The 15194-nt window shown below is 49.4% G+C and overlaps 1 protein-coding gene across 2 annotated transcripts in view; it reads right to left on the reverse strand.

Annotated features, from left to right (window-relative positions):
• Positions 1-9269: 9269 nt before the first annotated feature.
• The window catches only part of Myom3 (myomesin 3), a 42142-nt gene continuing 36217 nt past the window's right edge, over positions 9270-15194 (reverse strand). For both annotated transcript variants that reach the window (XM_003471128.4, XM_023565699.2), the window contains exons 33-38: positions 15051-15159; positions 13802-13965; positions 13608-13644; positions 13414-13436; positions 11887-11942; positions 9270-10873 (exon numbers count right to left, since the gene is read on the reverse strand). In XM_003471128.4, the coding sequence (XP_003471176.1) occupies positions 10610-10873; positions 11887-11942; positions 13414-13436; positions 13608-13644; positions 13802-13965; positions 15051-15159 (653 nt within the window). In that variant the 3' untranslated portion in view covers positions 9270-10609. The remainder of the gene's footprint in view (positions 10874-11886; positions 11943-13413; positions 13437-13607; positions 13645-13801; positions 13966-15050; positions 15160-15194) is intronic.

Here is a 15194-nt window from a genome sequence, read left to right on the forward strand (position 1 = left end):
GTGGTTGTAGGGCTACAGGCCCAACAAGAGAATTTGTGTGTTGCTTTTCCATTTGATGGGAGAGCAAGTGAGTGAATTAGGACCCAGTGATGTCTTGGCTGCCAGAATTCTGGCCCCTGCCTCTCTCTATTTCCTGACTGCCAGGAGGCAAGCAGGTTCTTCCACTATACACTTGCACTTGATATCCTACCCAGCCTCAGTCCCAAAAGCAGTGGATCTATAATCCCAGCACTCAGAAGGTTGAAAGAAGAAGATTGCCTGGAGTTCAAGACCAGCTTGGGCTACATAGCAAGACCCTATTTCAAAAAAATCAAAACACCCACACATAGTCAGGTCAAACAACCTGAAACCTCTGAAACTGAGTCATTATAAAGTGTCCTGGCTGGGCATGGTAGCGCATGCCTGTAATCCCAGTACTCAGAAGGCTGAGTCTGACACAGGATGATTGCCATGAGTCTGAGGCCAGCCTGGGCTACATAGTGTGTTCAAGGCCAGCCTGCACTCTTGTAATCCACAAATGAGCCCCCCAGAGCCCCATCCTCGAGTCCAAAAATGGGGCAAGGCATGTTTTTTTAAAAAAGCAGCGCTGATTTATTTTATCCTGGGCCCAGCGACACAGTGCAGTTGGAGTTTGCAAAAGCTGTGTGTCTCCCTCAAAACTTTTTAGACTTTTTGTAGAAAGCACAGTTTACAAAGTAAGGGGTTATGGGCGTGGATCAGGAAATCTGCTAAGGAATGAGGAAGACCTTTGTTTCCCTTTGCAGAGGACAGAGAAGTCTAGCAGGAATTAACAACCCTTTGTCAATTTATTTTAGCACAACATCTGTTATTTGTAGAGGGCAGCAATGGTTAACATATCAATTAGGTCAGGTTCCCAGGGATTTACAATTCTTTACAGAGGGGAGCATTGATTAACATATCAATTAGGTCACCCAGAAAAAAAAATGCATACACAACAGTACAGCGGTATTACAGGTACTTTGGTCATATAACTTAGGCATAACACAAACATAACGAAGCTCTTTTTGCTAGTGTACAGCTGCACTACATGATGAGACCCTGTCTTAAAAAACAAAACAAAACCAAGCAAAACCAAACTAAACAATCAATAAAATAAACCTTCCCTCCTGTAAATCAATTATCTCAGGTATTTTGTCACAGCAATAGAAAACTGACACTACCACCACAGGGCCCCACCCTCACAATTTTATCTGATTACCTCCCAAAGGCTCTACCTCCAAATACAATGAACGTATGAACGTGGGGGCTAAGTTTCCAGCACATGGACTGTGGGAGGACTCATTCAAATCATAGCCCAGTTGATTGTGTTGTTCTCTAAGGCAGGATTAGCTACTAGGGCTTAGTTCATTTAGTTGTCTGAACTTCATCTCTGGTCCTGAAAGCAGCCTCAGGGTTAGGTGTACCATGTTCAGGGGAGGCTGCTGTGTTTGAATCTGTTCATTTATTCAGGCCTAACAATTTCACTCCAGGAAGGACTGCTATCTGCCAAGCAGTGGGAAGCAGTGCTGCTGGCGGCTAAGCTTGTAGGTGCCCCGTTATTATTAAAAGACAGGCTGGTGCGGGGCCCCAGCAACCTGACACCTCTGGAACTGTGAGTCAAAATACAATATAGGCCCTTCAGGTCCAGCAGGAGTTTTTCAGCCTGAAGTCCCATCTGCCCTTTTTTGATCATAAGCTTCTTTTTATTTAATTTTTTATTTTAAATTGTTTTTTTCCTTGAGGCAGGTTCTTGCTCTTTAGTCCAGGGTGGCCTTAAACTCACTGTGTATCCCAAATTGGCCTTGAACTTGCCTCCCACCTCAGCCTCCTGCTTCAGCCTCCTAAGTGCCTGTAAGGTGTTCAACACTACACCTGGCCAATCATAAACTTATTCTTAAAAAGTTTTTATTTTGTTTATTTATTTGGTACCAGGACTCAAACTCTCGACCTTGTGCTTGCCAGGCAGGCACTGTGCTGCTGAGCTGTATCTCTAGCCTGTGAACTTCTTAACAATGGGACAGTGGTGAGTCAGTGCCTCTCTGGCTCCAGACTCAGTCTCCCTACTCTGTACCAAGCATTTAATAAGAATTTGCTGGTGGATGATGCTTGTTCAAAATCTACTATTATCAGCCTCTATTAATAGAGGAGAATCTTCATCTCTCCATTCCCCAGCCAGGATTGCCTGAGATCATGCTTCCAAGATGTACAGAATGAGGGTGTAGCCTGACAAAAAGTAAACAACTTCTTGTGGCCCTGTGCATGAGAGGTGGAGTGAAATGCCGATGGGTAGGTGTCATTGTCTGGCCCAGGACCTGCGATCCGGAGGCCAATAAACAGGAGCACAATTGTTCTGGGTCTGTCTTCACCCAGGCTGCGTAGACATCCGGGTCACATCATCCCCTATGACATTAATTTGATTAGTTTGAATTACGCTGAACACAGCGTAATTCAAAATAGCCAGAAGGGAAATTTTGAATGTTCTCATTACAAAGAATTGACCAATGTTGGAGATGATTGATAACCTAAATATCCTGAATTAATCAATGCACAATGTACAAATGTACCAAAACATCACACTGTGCCCCATACATGGTTATGATCATAATCCATCAGTTAAAAGAAAAAATAAAACACAGGTGATCTCAGTCCATGAACATTCCTCGAATTTCAGTTTTTAAGGCCACATTCTGGATTCCATTACGATATGAGTTGCTTAAGCATAGAGCCAAGGTACTGATCCTTCTGATAACTGGTACCCTCTCAGTGTGGGCAAAGTGAAGAATGTTAAAAAGTATTTAGGCTGAGGCAGGAGGATCGCCTGGGCTACAGAAGGAGGCCCTGTCTCAAAGGAAAAAACAGAAAAAAGAAAGAAAGAATATTTGTTGGCAGCAGAGAGTTAAATAGAAGCCACAAAAGCAGTTCCTGACTTCACTACTTTGGGCTCCGTCCAGGGCCATGAGTGACTCCATTTCATCTTTTTGACAGCTCTATAAGGAAGGTTGCTTCTCTAATGTTCTGTTCAGTTTGTGAGAAATCCATTTCTTCTAAGAATATATGCTGTGTTCATAGTGTGAATCATGCACTGTTTTAGGCAGCAGAGTCTGGAATCTACAGGGAGAGAGATAATAAACGAGTGAGAAAATACACAAATAACATCAAGAACCCAGCCAGGCCTGGGGGTGCATGGCTGTAATCCCAAGGCTCAGAAGGCTGAGGCAGGAGGACTACTGTAAGTTTGAGGCTACAAATGAGTTCAAGCCCAGCCTGAACTACGTAGCAGTCCTAGGAATATACCAAAGAGGGGTGAAAACAGGGACTCAACAGATACTTATACATGAACGGACCCAGGATATAGCTCAGTGGCATAAGCTCCTGCTTGGCCAGCACAAGGTGCTCAGTTTGAATCTATCTATCTATCTATCTATCTATCTATCTATCTATCTATCTGGTTGGGGCACAGTTGTTGGGAACGTAGAGACACATTCACGACAGGGTAAACGTATAGCTTTTTATGATCAATTAGAGGCCAGCCCAGGGTTCACAGTGAGCTGAAGGCCAGTGAACTACTATACACAGTGAGACCCAGTCTCAAAGGAAAGGAAAGCAAAACAATAGAAAGAAAAGGAAAGAAAGGAGGGACGGAAGGAGGAGCTGGTGGGTGGGCAGCTAAGTAGCAGAGTACCCTGGATTCAACCCCAAGTATTGAAGTTAAAAAAAATCCTCATGGGATTGTGGGCTTCCACTTCCTGAAGCAATCTTGCTGTCATCAGTCAACAATGTGCAGCAGGAGGAAACTTGGATTCTGTGAGCTCCTACCCTGGTGGGGTGGGGCCCTACCGGTGCGTGGGGCAATCTATCATCTGTTAAATTCCTGGGGCACAGCCCTGGTTCCTTGGCAAGCTTCGTCTCATTGGCTTCTCATAGCAGCCTTTTTTTTTTTTTTTTTTTTTTTTGCTCTGTAATTCAGCCTGCCCTTGAGCTCAGTTTGTAGCCTCGGCCAGTCCTCCTATCTCAGCCTCCCGAGTGCCGGCATTACGGGTGTGTGCCACCACGCCTGGCCTAATTTTTAAAAAGCTACAGCCATTACGTGATAATTCTTTCTTGTAGAGCACCCATTAATTTTCATGAGTGCAATTGGAAAATAACTGTCTGAATTTCCTGCAGGAGGGGAATTCGGGGCTCCCTCATCTGTATCTAATGCTCTTGACTAATTGCCAGATATAAATAACTTACATGACTCCAGATGAAAACAGAGCTGAGGGTTTTTTCCTCCTGGGATCCAAAAAAATGTTTTATTATATAAAAATATTTTAAAGACACACACAACTAAAGAGGATGGTAGGAGGAGCCCCCACATTATCTGTCACCCAACTTTGAGAATTATCGTTCTTTGCTAACTTTTCCATTTCTTTTCCTCCCCCTCTCATTTTTAAAAACTGGAGTATTTAAAGCAAAAACCCCAAAGCCTCATTTCACCAGGAACATTTCTATAATTGGAACGAAAAAGGCTGTTGCGTGGCCCTGCGTTTCTGTCCCTCTAGATCTGCTGGTGCTGGAAGCCAGGGTGTAAAAGTCAGCGGGGCTGTGGATTCCCGGGAGGCGCGGACAGGGAGGGGCTGTGTGATCTGTTTGCCCTCGGTCTGGGGTACTCCTTTGCTGATCAGCCTCCAGCCTCGGAAGTCATGCTTTTCTCAAATGGTTAAAATCAAATATCTGGCTCCCTGCTAGCTAGAGACATCTGCGGAGTGTTGCTTCTGAAACTATTTTTGGTGTGAAAATGTCACTCGAGTTGCTTGAAGCTAGCTGTCTGGAATGTTTTGAGGGTTGAAAGCAGCGGACTGCAGCCCTGGCTGAGGCCAGGCGGGCACATGGTCCTGTGCTCTCCTGTGCATCGGCCGCTCCTGTGCTCTGATGCTCTGAGTGCTCAGGCGGCCTTGAGGGTGTGGGGAGGAGCGGCTGGTGGTGTGATAGAGGGGAGCCCCACTGAGTGCCTGGCCTTCCTCCTATCTGTGCATCTGGCCTGCCCTCCTTGGAAGACCAGCCTGCTGCCCGTCTGGAGAATGCAGGGGCGTGCATTTGCTGATGGGTTTTGCCAGGTAAGAGAGATGAAGTTTCCAACTTCCTGTGTCCCACACAGGGTGCCAGGAGTCAGGCTTCCCAGGCTGCACCAGACAAGGAATAGTAGAAAGAGCAAACGGGAAGTATAGCCACAACGGAAATAGCAAAGTTCTAGAGAGGAGGAGCCTGAAAAGAGTAGGTCGGACAGGAAGCCACTGAAAGTTTAAATTACTGCAGCGGTTAACGTGGAGGAAGGGCAAAGCGGACAGATTACCCCGATGGCCACTCCTTCTTTCTTCCCCTCCGTTTGCACATGAAGAAAATTCCAATGAGTTCCTCACATGTCATCAATGCCCGCCCCATGTGCCACTTCTGATTAGAGGTCATATAACCTTCTGCCCCTCTATGTCTAGTCAGAGGGAAAGCCAAACCCCCGCGGGCTGTGGGCTCCTCTCCATGTGCTCAATAAAAAGGCCACTTTCTTTTTTTGCTTCTCTATTGCGCCAGAAAACTCTTAACAGTCACTTTATAGAGATGACCATCAGAATGGGGAACAGGTTAAATCCTGGGCCCCAACCTGCTATTTGTTAAAAAATATGATTTGGTGCTGGGGATTTAGCTCAGCGGCATAAACGCCTGCCTTGTAAAGCAGGCAGTCATGAGTTCGATCCCTGGTACCAGTAAAAAGGAAAAAGACAAAAAAATATATATATGATTTATGTTTTGGGCTGGGACAGTCAGGGACTTAAAGGCCATTTTTACTTAAAGGCCATTTCATGACTTCGCTTGGGCCTGCAGATGTCCATTAAGTAAAAAAGACAGAATGAAACTTGACCTTCCTTTCATTTTGTATTCTTTGTTACTGTAAATGTTGGGTCAGGTCCTCTCAGCTCTGCAGAGGGGCCTGTTGATCGTTTAGGGAGTCTGTCCAGGAGCTGAGCAGACAGCTGATTGTCCTGAATTTGCATGACCTTATCCACCTCCAAGACTGAGGACACCAAGATAAGGGGGTCAGCTATGCCCAGTCATTGTCTTGAACCTGGAGTCACCTGGATTCCAGGAAAGGTGGAGTCCTCATGGCTGAGACCACCACAGACTTAGACAGTCTTTTCCTGGAAATGGGAGCAGTTCCCAACCATGAGGATTCCAGAGCAGCCACAGCAAGTCTGAGATAAAGCCGATCAGCTAATCCTTCCTTCAAGATTGGCCTCCACGTTTGTGGGTGGTCTTGTCTGAACCCCTATATCAGAGTGTGTCCTCCCCAGCGACCTGAGCTGGGGTCCCTGCTTTCCCTCTAATTTTAACATTTTTCCTGCACACATAGGCTTTAGTTTTAAGAAAGTGAGGACCCATACTGGCCAGCACCATGGGCCCTCGGGCGTGGGGAAGAGGAGAGCAAGGTGGAAAGGAACCAGGGTTCCCAGCTGGTGAGCGTGAATCAGGTGAGGCTGGAGGCTGGCTTCTGAGACCTTGGGGTAGCACCCTGTCTTTGATGGGCTCAAGAAAGATAGAATACCTAAAATGGAAAAGATTCCCAAGTGGGGTTCCCCCCTTGTCCCCTACCCTCATTCCCGGGGTACTTGGGAATAGGTGGTTAGGGCTCGGGCAACAGTGAGGGGTCTCAGGGCACCTCCAGCACCACTGGCCCCTCCCCTCCTCCACATTCCTAGGTACAGGACTTGCGCTCTTTTTTCTTTCTTTCTTGAAGCAAAGTCTCACTAAGTAGTGCGGGCTGCCCTTAACTCACTTATGTAACCCAGGCTGGCCTTGAACTCATGGTGCTCCTCCTGCCTCAGCCTCCCGAATGCCGGGATTACAGGCATGTGTCACCATGCCTGCTGAGTTTTGGTTTATGATTTGGCAAGTGAGCGATGTGGAAGCCACCACTCCATCCTAACAAGTAAAAACCAAGCAAGCTCTTCTTAGGCTCATCTGTTAGAGAAGCAAGGACTCAGGGCACGTGGCTGTCCCTGTGGTGGACAGACAGACAGGTGGCTAGACAGCCACAGAACCAGTGCCGGTGGGGAAGCTGAACGGCAACTGAGGAATTGCGGGTGGCCCTGAGGGAACAGGTCAGGGACCCCATGCTTTTGTGTATTCTATTGCCAGGAACTGAGCCAAATTCTTGGTGGAGATAGAGAAAAATCCCCTGGAGCTTCCAGCGCAGGGAGGAGCCAAGTAACCACTGTGCAGTACGCCGGTGCCACTGGTCTTCTTTCTTACCAAAGCCTGGCCTGCGGGGACAATTTTACCAGAGCCTGCTCTGCTGGAGGACCACAAGCTACTTACCTCTGTAGTCATCCTGTCCCACATGAATGGAGGGACAGCACACACTGTAGTTAGGGAAAAGATGAAATGAAGCCTCCTTGAGCTTTACTAAAAGTATTTTTTTGAGGGAGACAGAGTCCTACTAGTAGTGCAGGCTGACCTTAAGCTCGATTACGTAACCCAATGGCCTTGAACTCACAGGGATCTTCCTGCCTCGGCCTCCTGAGTTCAGTGTTGACCTCTGCAGACAGACTCCAGCAATTAGAGTCTAGTCTAATTAGACTCTAAGGAATTAGACAGGCTGCTAACCTCAGCAATTAGAGTAGACAGGTAACGGAATCAGGACAGGGAAGTTCCTAGGGAGCTCGATACACAAACCTCCTCTTCACTTCATCCTTCAGCCTAACCTACTCATAATCTTACCCTCCGACAAAGGCCTGGGAAAGGTCACGTGGCTGGAGGAATCCAAGATTAGGGTGAAAGACAAACCAGGGTGCCAGTGAGGTTCTGAGAATCTTAGAAGTACAAAGATCTCAATAAAAGAAGCTGCAGGTGAGAAATTCACAGGCACTTCACTGTCCAGTTCTTCCTTTTGGTCCCATGTAGCTTTCCCCATCTTCAAATAAACCATTTCTTATTATTTTGCCTTTTTTTTTTGGCAGCGGGGATCGAACTCATGACCTCACACTTACAAGCAGGTGCTTGTTCCACTGTGCTAAATCCTCAGCCCCTTTTGTTTTTGAAGAGACGGGGTCTCGTGTAGTCCAAGCTGACTTGAACTCAGCCAGCAGTGGCCTTGAACTTGCGGATGATCCTCCTGCCTCAGCCTTCCAAATGCTGGGATTACAGGCATGCACCGCCATGCCCGATTTTTAAAACTTTAAACTGCCTATTTATTTCTTTACTGACACTGGGTTTATGATCAACGGGAACTATATGTTCCAGCAGGGCAGTGACTTGCTGCCCTCCCTGGATGTTACAGGGTGGTGTAGTGTACAACTCCCCCGAGATGTCACATTAGGAGCTGGAAAAGAGAAACCCTAGAGGCACAGTGAAGGCCTAGCCCAGGGCGTGGCAGTAAAGCCTGAGTCCCCATGGGGCCCACGCAGCACCTCCCTTCCCCACCTCTTACCCTGGCCCAAGGCCTATTTATTACACAGCGTTTCACCTGGAGCAGAATGTCTGCTATTATCAGGCTCTGAAAGGCAAAACGCAGTTGGAAGGAAGAGACAGAGCAAGCATCAGAACTAGAGTCAAGCCACGCATATGGGATTAGCAGATGAGGGATGCTTCAGAGCCCCAGTGTTAACACACTACAGGCTCCAGTGTAGCCGAGCACAGACCACCTCGGGCTTTCCAGCTGTCTCAGCCCCTTAACAGGAAGCTGCCGGCCGGTGCAGCCTCGTGAGCTTTCGGTGGGATCTTACAATGTGACACAATCCTCACACTCCGCCGCGGCCGGTAGGTTTTCCAGTGTCCCTGAGCTTGGGCCATTTTTCACTGGCACAGGAAAGAAGCCAAGACTGTGAGGGTGGGTTAGGGTGTGGCCTTTTTCTAGCTGCATGTTTGCAGGAAGGGAAAAGCCAAGAAGCTGGGGTTATGGGAAGTAATTAAAAAAAGTCTTCCTGGCAGCTGAAAGGGCCCACAAAATGTTCTTCTGGCCTTCTTGTTTTGTAGATGGGAAACAGGCCCAGAAAAAGAACATGTATTGTGTAAGATGCTACAGTGAGTGGGTAGCAGGAAACTTTCAAGCTAGGGGAGTTGGCCTTCAAGACCGGCATGGTCCCCCAAACTCTGTCAGTGCTGCCTCTCCCCACCAGGGGGCTCACTGAGCGCTGCATAGCTGGAAGGATGGCTGAGCTCTACCAGTTAGCTGGTGGGTGCGGCAGGGCCGACTCACTTTATCCTGAGGTTCAGAATTCTTTGCAGAAATGAGGCAGGAGTTATTTCCCGATGTTGGGAGTACACATGATTTTTATTTTCTCCCCTTTAATTTCCAAGGCTTTTCTAAAAATTTTACAACAAATATCTATAATTCCATAATCTGCTCTCCAACCAGTTCTTTTTTTAATTTTATTTTTCCCCTCAACTTTAACTTCTTTTTTTTAACCTTAGTGTTTAAAAGAAAAAAACTGAAGAGCAGGGAAATGCCTGGCTTTGCATTGAGATCCATCAAGCAGGGCCAACCAGTATCTGTCACACCAGGCAGAGGCTCTGTCTGCAAGCAGCCGAGAAGGTCCGCCAAGGCAAGCTGGTGCCCACGGCCGCCTGGGCAGCTGCCTGCCTCTACCTCGTCTTTGCCCCCGCTACGCCCACTCCCAAAGCGCCCATCTCCACAGCCACACTGGACTCAGTTTTTGGAGCCCACACCAATTCCGCCCCCTGGTGGGAAGGAGTTTCAAAGCCCACTTCCCCCAGCTGTGATGACCCGCGTTTCTCCTCTCTGACCATCAGTAGCACTTTACTTGGATCTGTTCTATAAAACTTATCCTACCTTGTCCTCTTGTCATTTATATGCAGTTCTGTCTCCCTCATGGACACATGGGCGTGGCCTTTGTATTATTTATCTTTTTTTTTTTGAGACCAGGTCTAACTGTATAGTTCAGGCTGGCCTTGAACTCACTTGATCCTCCTGCCTCAGCTTCCTGAGTGCTGGGATAACAGACGTGCATGACCATGCCTGCCTGCATGCCACACTTCAAATGAGTGTTGAACTTATGTGACCTGAAATGATCATCTCCTAAAAGAGGAAGCCTATGATATACCAGTTTATGGCAGGGTTTGTTGACCTCTGCACTGTTGACATCTTAGGTTGGCTAATTCTATGCAAGGGAAGCCGTCTCGGATAGCAGCATATGTGGCCTTGATCTACTAGATGACAGCAGACACCTCCAGTTGTGACAACTCAGAATATCAACACTGCCAATCGTTCTCTGCAGAGCAAAGTGGCCTCCTATGGAGAAGCCTCTGACTGTCTCTTGGGATGGTTGGGGTGTTTATCTGATGGATGAGAGAGAGGTGAGGTTTTGGAGAGCGGAATGAATCTCACATCTAAGTTTCCTATTCCAAATCCAGTGCTCACCCCTCCATCCTGGAGGTCTCGAAGGACTCTAGCCGCGCTTTCCTTCTCCACTTGGTGTGTCCGTCCACTCCTCCCCGCCTGTTGTGGATCCCACCCTGTGCCCTTTCCTCTCCCCCACCATGGCCTGTGCCAGGCTGTGACCCACTGGTTGGTCCTGCTGTTGTTGCAGACGGGATCTCAGGTTGTGCCAGGACACACCTGTCACATCTTTTTCAGCTCCTTGGGCTCATCCCCGTGTTTGAACACACTGATGGTGACCTGGCCCGTCTCGGAGCCATACTTGTTCTTGACAAAGACACCGTAGCGTCCACTGTCCTCACTGGTGACCTTCTCGATGGTGATGGTCACCTCTGTCCCCCTCACATCCATGCGGTAGCGGTCCAGGAAATTGACGGGCTGATCATTCTTCAGCCAAAAGATTTCAGGGGCGGGATCCCCTGAGATGACGCAGGTCAAGCACAGGGTCTGTTTCAAAGGACAAGAAGAGAACAGTGTCACCTCCTGTGACTTGACCTTGGCATTCACGCTAATGTCCCAGAGAGCTCCTAGGACAGGTAGTTCCTGGGATTAAATTCATGATGGATGCTTTATTGGAACCCATGCAAGGGACCTTTTATTTTAACCCCACATTCTCTACCCTCCATCTTTCTACAGGAACCCTGGAATTTTAGGCCATCCTCACTCTAGCAATTACCTGTCCCAGAAAGGTCTGCATATTGATTTATTGCCATACATATGTCATTCAATTTTACTTTGCAAGGAGATCACATTGCTTTAGTACACAGATACATGAGTTGAGTTGGAAAATTCTCAAACAAGACCCAGTGCAGAGCACTAGAGTGGTTAAATATGCAGACTGTCGGATTGGGCTGCACAGGGATGTGTTCAGCCTTAGGGGTCTGCGACCTTAGAAAATCCGTTAGGCGCTCCGGATCTTGGCTTCCTCAACTAGAGACTGTGATACCTCATTTCATGGGGTCGCTCTGTGTCACTGGAATAAGGCCTGGCACAGAGATGCCACCCTAAAAATAGCTATAATTTTTCTGTTTGTTTTTTGAAACAGGGTCTCAGTATATAGTTGAGCCTGGTTTTGAACTCACAGTGATCCCCCCGCCTTGGCCTCCTGAGTACTAGGATTACAAGTGTGCACCACCACACTCTGTTGTAACTATAATTTTTGAAGTTACTAGATTTGTATAATTCTATCCATAAAAGGAATTTTAGGGATCATTCTGCTGAACACTTATGGAAGTGGAAGGCATTGATGGGGTTGAGCTGGGTGGAGCAGTACTGACACTAGGCTCAGTACCTTTCTCTCATATGTAAGTAGTCAGTGACCCGTGGTCCCCTGCAGATCTAGTGCCTAGAGGCACTAGTGCCTGTGGCTAGAGCCACAAACCTGACAGTCTCATGATCTGGGATGACTCGGTTCTTAGGAATACAGAGGGTGATAGCTGGCATGGCCAGCGGGTCGGTACCTTGTCTTCCATGATGGTGGCCACGTCTGGCAGCCCCCTCACTACCTTGGCTCGATCTGGAAGGGAAATGGGAGAGGCCAACAGTAAATACTTTGCTGCCAGCCACTTGTGGGGCAGGTCTCCTTGGAGCTGAGGTTTATTTTTAAGTAAAGCTTCTTTCAAGTTTCAGCAGTTTGGATGGAGATTTTTAAGACTTATTTGCTTTCTTGTCTTTACAAGTAGAAGACACAGGACATGCTGTGTTCCTGCTGCTGAACTGTGGTAATTACGATTTGACCCTCAGTACCTGGGGGTGACAGAGAGGTACCCTTGGCCTCAAAAACTCAGAAAGAAAGCAAATAATATTGTTCTGAACTTAGACTGACAACACCCAGTGATCAGTCAGCTAAGTTAGGGAACCAAGACGAGATGTCCCAGCTTTTAGAACACGATGACTCTGATCCAGCAAAGGGCCAGGTGGCCACTGTGGGAGGGCAGGAAGACAGCGTGGCTGCAGATCCCAAAGCAGAAAGCTCAGTATGTTCCCTGTGCTGCTGTGCCGCCCCAGGGAGGGGAAGAGGCGCTGGGCATGGCCCCAGGCTCTGCATGCGGATGTGCAGAGCCCGGCCTGGACGATGTCTGTGCAATGCACTAAGGGGAGCAGGGCCCTGGATCCACCAGGGAAGTCCCCAGCATGGGCACGGTGGGACAGGGATACTTGCCAGGTGCTCGAGTGAAATGATCCACGTCCTTCACTGGTTCCGATTCCACAAGCCCCAGCAATCACATGTTAGTGAGTTCAACTATTAGGGCCCCACACGGAGCACCCTGTCTAGGGACATGGCATTTCAGGGGGTGAGGAGACATTCGAGCTGGGTAAACGGTTAAGGGGGTTCTGTGGGGCCTCCTTCAGGAGCAGCAGGCTGAGGCTGGTGTCCCTTTAACCCTGCGAGGGCTTCTCCTTGCATAACCCCTTAGACATCTTGATGGCCCTGACCATACCTAGGAACTCAAGGCCTGTATTTCCTGTGAATGGGGACAACGAAGTCCTATAGAGAAGTGCTCAACTGCTGTGCTGGCAGCTTTCAGTGCTCCTGTCCACTTCTTTTTTTTGTCTTTTTCTTTTTTATCGGTACCGGGGATCGAACTCACAACCCCACACTTGCAAGGCAGGCGCTTATGCTGCTGAGCTAAATCCCCAGCCCCCCTGTCCACTTCTTGAAGCCGTCCAGCCTCCCTCCTTGTGGTCAGGCTGGCGGGGCTATGGCTATGGCTCTGCTGCCCATGCCTGTGCCTCACTGAAGCGCCCCCTTCCCGTGGCTGCCAGTGAGACAGGACGCCCAGAGCCCCAGTACTGGGTCACAGAGCCCATGAGGGGCTCGTCCTCAGCCACGACCTCCGGGTCCTGGAACTTGTCCATGCATCTCCACATTGCCTCGGCCCAGGTCTCCCCAGCAGTCCTCGGACTCTAGGAGCCCTCCAGGGGCTTGAGCTCCACGGATGCCCACCCAGCATCCAAAGCAAAACCACAGAAGCACAGGGTCTTACTCTTCTCGATGATGGCCAAGGCTCTGAAAAACAGAAATGGGAGGGAGGTGTGGGTTCCATCTGTCCGGGGACTGTCCTGCCCTGTGGGGGTTGGGGTGATGGGGGAAAGGTGGAGCTCCGGGGTCTTGAGTGCAGTCCAGGCCACCACCCGGGTGAGGCCTGTGGTCTGCACTGAGAAACGTCAAGAAACTTACTTCAGTCTCTGGTGTTCGGCCAGGGCGTCATCAAAAGCTGCAAAAAGAAAAAGGTGGTGGGGAGCATCAGGCCTCTGCAGGGGGCCCCAGGCAGGGCTCCGCCCCAAGTGTCCTCCATTCTCCTCCCCGTTCCGGTGTTCTCTTGGGGCGCTGACAGGATGGGGCGTGGAGAAGGGAATTTCCTGGATGTTCACCTTGCCCTGAGAGGTCCACTGAGAGCTGCCGGGCTTCCTTCCCGGCGGCTATTTCCAGGGTGTATTTGCCCTTGTCTGAGTCTTTGGGGTCCAGGATGTGCAGCCAGATCTCATCCAGGGTGGTGCCTGCTCTGAACCGATCACCGCTCTCCAGGCGCTTGTCTCTGAGTGTGGCGACAGAGAAGAGGTCAGCATTGGCGCTGCAGGTCTACTCCTGACCTGGCCAAGCTCCTCTCTTGGGCTCCAGGCCATCCCTAAGACATGTCATGTGCACCCACACACTTTCCCATTCATTATTCAATCGACGCTCCATTCATTTATCCTGTGGCATCTCAACTACGCACAGGTGCTGCATTGTCATGTGTCCTGAGGGGTGGACCCCAAGAACACGGTGTGCGAGGGGCAGTGACTGCCACTTCCTCCACCCCAGGAGCCACTTCCTCTCCCCTTCATCCTCCTCTTAGACCTTCCAGGGTTCCTTCCTATAATCCTTCTCCATGAACCATTCAGAACGATACTCAGTCAGGTTGAAGTCTTTCCTTTTTACTTAAATTTCATGCCTGAAGACACCTAGCACAAGTCCCAGGATTCTGTTGCCCCTGCCTGTTGCCAGGGCTCAGAAACTGGCTGCAGAGGGAGCCCCACTGTCCTGAAATTCTCTCTGACCTTGGCTCTGCTGCATTTGACACACTTGACCAAGCCCGTCTGTAGAATGGGCACAGCAGTGTCTGTGCTATGAGGCTGAGCGTATAATAAGAAGCCTGGGGGAAATTCTGCTCTCAAACTATCTGGGGTGACCAAGCTTTTGGCCGCATCTCTGTGGATACGTTATCTATCCTGTGTTCCAGCCCTGACCTTCAGTTGGTAGTTGGCCTCACGGGTTTCTCTCTTTGCACCTTCTCCATGACCCTGGTGTTCTGAGCTTGCTAAGGCTGCAGAGGCCCGTGGGCACCATGACCCACTGGACCGCCTGGCTCTTCTTTGTTCCTGTGTCTCTCCCTCTGCCACTTCCCAGGGGTGCTCTGAGATCGTGCTCCTTCTGAGGACGTGGCTATTCCAGGGCAAGGTCCTAGCAACATGATTCCCATCGCATTTCTACTGTGCTGACTGCAGATCCCTGCCCTCAGCTCTGACTGTGGACAGCAGGGCCTGTGTGAAACCCTGGCCCATGCCAACCTCCTGGGACCAGGCTGTGCTGGGAGGACTCAGCAGGGCAGGAGGGATGCCCCCGTGGGCAGGGTCCACCTACTTGTGGAACCAGGTGGTTTTCATGTAGTCCACGTTGTAGTACTTGACCTTGCTGAAGATCCGGATGCCCTCCTCAGTTCCCTGGATCTTCAGTGGAGTCGCGGAGAGGGCTGCAGAGGTCGAGGAGAAAGGCAAGTCCCTCCCG

This window comes from Cavia porcellus, unplaced genomic scaffold (assembly GCF_034190915.1).
Source record: "Cavia porcellus strain 051 isolate PalLab524CR breed Dunkin Hartley unplaced genomic scaffold, mCavPor4.1 scaffold_25, whole genome shotgun sequence".
Classification (NCBI taxonomy): Eukaryota; Metazoa; Chordata; class Mammalia; order Rodentia; family Caviidae; genus Cavia; species Cavia porcellus.